This window comes from Mus caroli, chromosome 5 (assembly GCF_900094665.2).
Source record: "Mus caroli chromosome 5, CAROLI_EIJ_v1.1, whole genome shotgun sequence".
Lineage (NCBI taxonomy): Eukaryota > Metazoa > Chordata > Mammalia > Rodentia > Muridae > Mus > Mus caroli.
In genome coordinates, this window is record NC_034574.1 from 116244004 (window position 1) to 116252645 (window position 8642).

Here is an 8642-nt window from a genome sequence, read left to right on the forward strand (position 1 = left end):
GCTGGGGATGCTGGTACCCATAGAGAGTGTGCTCAGATAGAGGGCTGGGGATGCTGGTACCCATAGAGAGTGTGCTCAGATAGAGGACTGGGGATGCTAGCATCCATAGAGAGAGTGCTTAGATAGAACACTCAGGTCCACTAAAGGATAGCCATCCCCAGAGTGCAGAAACTGGTGGTTAATAACCTTTTTTATGAATGAGGCTACAGGCAAGAGTTCTCAGGTTACCTGGGAGTCTCACTTCTCAATCCCTGGGCATTGTCTTTAAGAGAAAGAAAAGTGACCAGTGCTCAGCAGGTAAAGGTCTTTCTGCAAATCTCTGACCTGAGTCAGATCCCAGGACCCACTTGGTGGAAAGAGAGAACTGACTCCTGCAGGCTCTGTGTGCCACACATCCAGACTCTCTTATATACACAATGAAACATTGTAAAATATACATTAAAAAATACAATCCTTAAGCCAGGCGTGGTGGCGCACTCCTTTAATCCCAGCACTCGGGAGGCAGAGGCAGGTGGATTTCTGAGTTTGAGTCCAGCCTGGTCTACAAAGTGAGTTCCAGGACAGCCAGGGCTACACAGAGAAACCCTGTCTCAAAAAAACAAAAAACCAAACCAAACCAAACCAAACCAAACCAAACCAAACCAAAACCAAAACCAAACAGTCTTTAAAAGAGAAGTGTTCACCTGCAGGTTTCCTAGGATGGAGCTGTCAGGCTTGAGCCGTGTCTCTGTTTTCTCTTACAGCTGCAACATTATTCCTCTTCAGAGATGACTGTTTCCTGGGACCTGCGGGAAAGCTGCCTCAGCTGGCCCTGGGCTTGGGCCTGGAGGGATTTCCTCATTCTCTAGGCTCTCTCAAGTGTAAGGATCAGGAGGAGAATGGTCGAAGCCTGGGCATCGGGTGGAAGAGACGCTTTGGCTGCCTGATGTAATCTCTGGGTTGAGGCATTATTAAAAGTGTGATTTGTGCCTAGCTACGTCTTGTGCAAATTAGGCCATAGCCTGCCTGGGAATTCTCTAGATTATGAGCCCATGAGTGGGGATGACTCTGGCGAGTGATGATTTGATGTCATTTTCTTTTTGGAGACAGGGACTCAGTGTGTAATTCTGACTATCCTGGAACTCCCTGTGTAGACCAGGCTGGCCTCGAGCTGACAGAGATCCCCCTGCCTCTGCCTCATTTGTATTGGGATTAGAGGCATATACTGACATGGCTGGCTAGGCTCTGAGGAATATGTATTATTATACATATATAATTTATACTTATTTTTTAGAATTTCGTACGTGCACATAGTACATTTCTATATTTCCTGTCATCTCAAGTCCCTCTCAGACCTCCCCTCATACCCACTTCCCAGGTTCTTGCCCTCTTTTGTTCTTTTTCTTTTTAAATAAATAACCTACTAAGTGCCATTTGTGCTGTCGGTATGTTCATGGGTGTGGGATCTTCCACTGGAGGAATGTGGTCAACCTTCCAGAGACCACACCCCTAACCTCCACAGGACTTGAGTACCCCTACTTTTCCTTGGAAGCAGGGTCTCATGTAGCCCAGTGCAGCCTCAAATTTGCCTTGAGGCTGAAGCTGTTCTCTTCTGGAGTTTCTTCCCCCAATGTCCAACTGAAGTATCGCCCACCGCCTAGGGGTGGGGCTTACTGGAGACCGGATCTCACAAGTTCAGACTGGCCTGGAGCTCAGTGTACCCATACTGGCCTTACCCTTGGGGATCTTGCTACCCTGGTCTCCTGGTATTCTAGTGTATGCCACCAAACCTTGTTATAGGTTAGAGAAACCATCAGATAAAGCCAGTCTTGGAGCTGTGTGATTGTGACCACTGTTCAGTCCCACCAGGATGCTGCCCCGTGAGCTCACAGCCAAGCCCTGAAGGAGTTGGGAATGAAGTCCTGCAAAGCAAACGAGTTCCTGGGCCGCAGTCGGGTTGATTCTTGGGCGGGAGACTGAAAGCCGGAGCTCAGACTCTACTCTAGGCAAGTGTCCCTCCGTGGGCTGAGCAGCCGGCAGTCTCTACCCTGGAGCAGTGCATTAAGAGCCTGATGCATCCTCTGAGGCTGAGGCTGTGGAGTCACCGTAGCCCCATTAAGAAATCAGCAAAGGACAGGTGGTGGTGGCTCAAATGTTTTAACCCCGGCACTTGGGAGGCAAAGGCAGGTAGGTAGATTTCTGAGTTAAGGCCAGCCTGGTCTACAGAGTGAGTTCCAGGACAGCCAAGGAAGGCTACACAGAAAAATTCTGTCTCAAAACAAAATTTGCAAAGGTCACAGGTCACGAGGCCTTGCAGGTTACCCAGTGTGATATTGGCTTCTTCAGTAGCCCACTGGAAACCAGCAAGCTTCCTTTACTTCCACAGTAAAAGACCCCGCAGATGGGCCTGATTTGGCTTTTATAGTTGAGCCTCCCCACCGGGTGGTGGTGGTATACACCTTTAATCCCAGCACTCAGGAGGCAGAGAGAGGCAGGCAGATCTCAGAGTTTGAGGCTAGCCTGGTCTACAGAGGGAGTTTCAGGACAGCCAGGGCTACACGGAGAAACCCTGTATGGAAAACAAAAATTAAAAAAAACAAAAAAACAAAATTGAACCTCTCGGGATCAGCATGGGAAGCTAGGGGGTGCTTGCCTGATGCTGAGGTGACTGCGTTGATGGTTGCTGCTTCCTTCATGGCTTCCTTTCTGTCTTTTGAGATGGTAAAATTGGTGTGGGTGATTCCTAGTGACTCCGTTTTTCTTCCTTTCTCCATGTGCCCCAGTTATCTCCCCAGTTGCCTCCGTTTCTGTTTTGGATGTCTGGCCCTTTCTACAATCCTTGCATTGGATTTCCGCGGGATGGAGGCAGAGACCAGCTTTGTCTGATGGCAGTCAGTACTGACATGTGCTTCCTGCTTTGACTCTGGCACACACAACTCGAAAGCCTCCCCTAAGCTGCTTCATCCAGACAGCCTCCCGCCACCCCTCTCCCGTAGCCAGACTGGCTCTGTTTACTAGTGTTTGCTGTTTCAGTTGTGGGTTATAAATCCAAGTATTTTCCAGACTCTTTATAAGTCCCACACTGTAATAAAATGCAGCTTGTACCATTCAGTGCATCCTCTTTGAGATATGCATGTGATCACGAGACCTGGGGCATGGCGTGGTGGTGGACTTGTCCGTAGTCATTCATATTCTCTCAAAGAGGCTGCAACAGGCCTTGGACTGCTCAGAAAGCCACCTTTGGGCTCCTCTAGGACTTGCTTCAACAGGAATAACGCTAATGGATGTAACCAAGCTGGGCTTGTGTGGTAACAGCAAGATGGTCCACATAACTTCAATCCCAGTTTACTAAACTCTGCATGCTGTGCCCTAGTGAGAAGGTGGCCAGTTGTATGTAACATTGGTGAGGCCAAAAACTTGGGTTTTAGCACTGGGAGAATTTTATTAACTGCTTCATACCACTTCTTGCCTGGCTTCCTGGAGAGGCATGAACACACATCTGTTCACCTTGAACTGACGGCAAACTGAAGGAACGGTCCACCCAAATCAGCCCTGTGAGCCCGTGAGCCTTCTGGGTTGCTTAGAGGCACATCTGGCTCTCGACACTGTGGATATGCAACTCGCAGGCAGCTAGCTCCACTGAAATCTGCTTTCACACAGTAAAGACTTGTGTGGTCCAGGCTGACTTTGAACAGACTCTTCTGGCTTCATCTGCCTAGTTCTGGATTTGTAGGTGGGACATCATGTCTGGCCCAACGTCTAGTTTTTTGTTTTGTTTTTTGTTTTTAAGATTTATTTATTTATTTATTTATTTATTTATTTATTTATTTATTTATTTATTGTATGCAAGTACACTGTAGCTGTCTTCAGATACCCCAGAAGAGGGCGTCAGATCTCATCATGGATGATTGTGAGCCACCATGTGGTTTCTGGGATTTGAACTCGGGACCTTCGGAAGAGCAGTCAGTGCTCTTAACCACTGAGCCATCTCTCCAGCCCCCCACGTCTAGTTTTTATTTATGTATTTATTTATTCACTCACTCATCCGTTCATTCATTCATTTATTTGACTGCTTTTATGACCCCCGGAAGGGCTTCCTGACACTTGAGGGAACACCACACCCAACCCCCACCTCCGAGTTTTCTGAGCAGGTCTCTGTTTCCCCTCCCCTCCGAATGCCCAATCTGGAGAAAATAACTGCAAACACTACTTTCGTTACATCTTGTCCAACTTTAGGAAAGTCAGAATCGCAGTAGCTCTTGCAGAAGTGTCCTTTAGGAAAAAGCTGTGGCGCGAGCCCGGCAGGGGTCAGGCTGGTCCGCCTCGAGGCCGCCTTCTGGGCACGTGATTACCATCCCGCTTCCTTGCTTTCCTGCCCCGCGCAACTAGCTGTTGCCATAGGGACGGAGCTTGGTTGGCAACCGTCACTAGGGAGCATGGACAGGAGCCCCTGGAGGTCTCTTGGGATTCCCCGAGGCAGGACGACCCAAAGCTTTTGAGAAAAGAAGTGGGAGCGTCCCTGTAAGTGCGAAGTGGAGGGTGCGGCTCGGGTCGGGGGTCCGGACCAGGTAGGGGGCAAGGGTGTGGGACCTGGGAGGTCCCCAGGAAAAGAAAGTGGTGGCTCCTGGACCTCGTAGTAGGATTGACCTGCGCACCTGTGGCATTGTCCCCGCCTGGGCGTGGAAAATGTCCAGGCGAATGTGCTGGCAAAGTGGCATTTTTTCAAACAGAAGAACTAAATTCTAGCTCTGTCGTAAATCGCACCTACCTTTCCTTTCCTTTCCTTTCCTTTCCTTTCCTTTCCTTTCCTTTCCTTTCCTTTCCTTTCCTTTCCTTTCCTTTCCTTTCTTTTCTTTTCTTTTCTTTTCTTTTCTTTTCTTTTCTTTTCTTTTCTTTTCTTTTCTTTTCTTTTCCTTTCTTTCCTCTTCTCTTCTCTTCTCTTCTCTTCTCTTCTCTTCTCTTCTCTTCTCTTCTCTTCTCTTCTCTTCTCTTTTCTTTCTTTCTTTCTTTTTTTAGAAAGATTTTGCTGGCCTAAGAACTCGAGTGATCCTCCTGTCTCTACCTCCTGAATCGCAGTATTACAGACATGGGCCTAGCCCCCCTGCTCCCAAACTCTTGCTTCATGTAGATGCAAAATGAGAGAATGTATCAGAGGAATTAAAATTTTTTTAAAAATGATTTTATGTGCGAGACTGTTTTATCTGCATGTATGTATGTGTACCACCTATGAAGTTCCCACAGAATGCAGAAGAGGGTGTCAGATCCCCTGAAACTTGAGTTACTCATGGTTCTGAGCGATTGTGTCATAGCTGGGAGTCAAACCTGGGTCTTCTGAAAGGGCAGCCAGAGTGCTCTTAACCACTGAGCCATCTCTCCAGCCCAGAATTAATTAACTTTCTTTCTTTCTTTCTTTCTTTCTTTCTTTCTTTCTTTCTTTCTTTCTTCGTACATACCATGTTGAATGTGTTGAAGTCACATGACAACATTTGGGAGTTAGTTTTCTCTTCTGGCCATGTGCTTCCCAGAGGAGGGGGCTCTGTCTACCTTAGACAGTCAGACTTAGGTCTCACCTGTCCCAGAGGTCTTTTAAAACTGTCAGGTTCTTTGCAGAAAACTATTGCTTTTATCCCCATAGTACCTGATATCCCCCATCATGCTTTTTTTTTTTTTTTTTGGCAAGCACTTTGGGTGAACCTGTGTTGAGCATTTGACATGTATTAACCCAGTCTGCAAATCATGTGAGAATGTAGGATTATCATTTTTATTTTTTTGCCTGTGAGCAAATTTGAGGAAAGGGTAAAGTGGCTTGCGTCTAGTCACAGAACGATGCTAGTGGAAGTCGGAGAGGAGGGAACCTTTAGCTGGCAAGCTTACACTTCAGTCGTCAGCCCATCTCCCTCTCTTCTTCCTCCCAGCAGGGTTTGCTAATGCTTGCCTTATGCATTTTGTAGCCTGTGGGAATATGAATTATTTAAAATGAGAAGACTCTAAGAGCAGTCCCAGAAAGATGGGAGGCCCTGGAAGTCAATATTTTAAAGATTTCTGAGACTTGAGCTGGGCTTTCCCAAGAAGCTGCCATTCTTTTTTTCCCACAGGAAGGGACCAGAGCTGCTTCTGCCCATTTCGACGTGTTAGCACCTCAGGCGCAGAAAATAGAGGGATCTGCTGAACCTACGTTAAATTTTTTGTAGAGGAAACTACAGAAGAAATGTCAGATACAGAAGAAAACCTCCTAGAAGAATCAAGAGAAAGTGGAGAGATGGAGGAGGAGGAGAAGGAGGAGATGAAGAAGGAGGAGGAGGAGGAAGAGGAGAGGGAGAAGGAGGAGGAGGAGGAAGAGGAGGGGAAGGAGAAGGAGGAGGAAGAGGGGAAGGAGAAGGAGGAGGAAGAGGAGGGGAAGGAGAAGGAGGAGGAAGAGGAGGGGGAGAAGGAGGAGGAAGAGGAGGGGAAGGAGAAGGAGGAAGAGGAGGGGAAGGAGAAGGAGGAGGAGGAGGGGAAGGAGGAGGAGGAAGAGGAGGGGGAGAAGGAGGAGGAAGAGGAGGGGGAGAAGGAGGAGGAAGAGGAGGGGGAGAAGGAGGAGGAAGAGGAAGGGGAGAAGGAGGAGGAAGAGGAGAAAAAGGAGGAGGAGGAGGAGGAAGAGGGGAAGGAGAAGGAGGAGGAAGAGGAGGGGAAGGAGAAGGAGGAGGAAGAGGAGGGGGAGAAGGAGGAGGAAGAGGAAGGGGAGAAGGAGGAGGAAGAGGAGAAAAAGGAGGAGGAGGAGGAGAAGGAGGAGGAGAAGGAGGAGGAGAAGGAGGAATATAATCCAAGTTTTGAAGAAGATGCTCTGCAGCAGAGCCTAACTGAGGGCTCACTGTCATGGGAGGAATCTCAGGAGGATGGAGAGGGGCTGGAGGAGTGGATGGAGAAGGAGGAGCAGAGAGAGGCAGAGGAAGTGAGAGGGGAGGAAGAAAGAGAAGTGAGAGGAGGGGAAGAGGAAGAGGGATGGGAGGAAGAGAAGAGCGGTGAAGAGGAAAAAAGTGAGGAGAGCGAGAGAAGTAAGGAAAGGGGAGGTGAGGAAGAGGGCCAGGAGAAGGAAGAGGCAGAGCATGAGGGGGAAAGGGAGGAGGGAAGAGAAGAGGAGGAGAAAGAGAAGAGTGGGGGGTGGGAGGAGGAGGAGGAGGAAGATACTGTCTTAAAGACAACTGAGAGAAAAGCTGGACGAGCCCAGGAGGAAAAGAAAAAGAAGCAAAACAAAACAGCCCTGGTGGACGAAATTGTCATCAGCCACGAGCCACCCAGGTCAAGCTCCTCCCTGGTGAGTCCTCCCCAAAGCTCATCCACCCATTTACTCAGAATCATCCTCCCTGGTGAGTCCCCCCCAAAGCTCGTCCACCCATTTACACTGAATTGTCGCTTGGTGCTTGGCGTATGCCAGGCTGTGGGAGTACAAAACCAAAGTGAGACAGTCCTAAGGCTGGAGAAACAGCCAGGCCGTTAAGAGCCCTTGCTGTTCTTACTGAGGGCTGAATTTTGGGTTCCCAGCACCCATGATGAAATGCCTTATAACTTCAGATCTAGGGAATTCAATGTCCTCTTCTGGACTCCTTGAGCACCTGCACAACACACACACACACACACACACACACACCCCACATAAATACACACATTAAAGAGAAGAGAAACCCATATGCTAGTTCGGTAATTATGAGATGCCTAGGAGGTGGGTTAATCCAGTTTGGAGGCAGGTCAGCCCAAGCTTCCATGAAGTGTGTACCTAACTTGTAAAGGGTCAGTAGGTCAGCTGAAGGTCTTGGGACCGAGTTCCTGTGATATAATAGTGTGAATTTCTCACAGCCTGCTCCCCCACCCTCCCCAAGATAGAACCCAGCTCTGGTCCAAGGACAAGACTCCCAGTGGTGTTTCCAAGAGCCTACTGTGTGGCCTTTGCTGGGTGGGTCTGTTAGGCCAAGAGTTAACCTGAACACAGCCTGGATTCATTTCTTTAGTATAAAATGTCCCAGGCTCCCTTTTGAATCACCTGTTAGCCTGAGACTGGCTGGCTGGACATGAAAACAGGCAGGGGATAGAAGCGGGGAGCCTTGGGTATACGACATGCAGGGTCAGAATCTCCTTTCCCTTTCAAGGCTAGTCCGGAAGTAAGCCAGATTTACAAAGATATCAGTATGAAAGTAGATGATACCGAGGAAGCCGGTCAGAAGCCTGAAGACGTTTTAGCCCAAGGAAAGGATGAAGCAAGACTCTCCCTGGAAGAAGGACGAACATTATTCCAGTCCAAAGGACTGAGTGCGGAGGAGTCACTGGTGTCCGTCTCCACAGAGGACACCTTATTCCAGAAGGAGGAGGACTCCAAGGTGTACCCTTTGGTGAGTGTAAATGGTGTGTCATTCCTAGGCTTGGACATCATTGTGAGATAGGGCATCTGTGTATGTCTAGGAAGTTCCGGTATGCGCACGGGTGTGTGTGGCCATGTTCATGTGAAAGGCAGAAGATAACCTTGGCTGTCTTTTTTTAGCCTCTGTTCACTTTTATTTTTATTATTGGTTGTTTTTCCCCCCTTTCTTTCTTTCTTTTTTTCGAGACAGGGTTTCTCTGTGTAGCCCTGGCTGTCCTGGAACTCACTTTGTAGACCAGGCTGGCCTTGAACTCAGAAATCCGCCTGCCTC

At 48.5% G+C, this 8642-nt stretch overlaps 2 protein-coding genes across 2 annotated transcripts in view; both read left to right on the forward strand.

Annotated features, from left to right (window-relative positions):
• Positions 1-1412, forward strand: part of Psmd9 (proteasome 26S subunit, non-ATPase 9) — a 21717-nt gene extending 20305 nt beyond the window's left edge. The window contains exon 6 of the mRNA XM_021162902.1: positions 744-1412. Within this exon, the coding sequence (XP_021018561.1) occupies positions 744-771 (28 nt within the window). The 3' untranslated portion in view covers positions 772-1412. The remainder of the gene's footprint in view (positions 1-743) is intronic.
• Positions 1413-4422: 3010 nt separating this feature from the next.
• The window catches only part of Wdr66 (WD repeat domain 66), a 76145-nt gene continuing 71925 nt past the window's right edge, over positions 4423-8642 (forward strand). Inside the window, 3 exon segments of the mRNA XM_021163954.2 lie at positions 4423-4500; positions 6075-7273; positions 8103-8342. Of these exon segments, the coding sequence (XP_021019613.2) occupies positions 6188-7273; positions 8103-8342 (1326 nt within the window). The 5' untranslated portion in view covers positions 4423-4500; positions 6075-6187.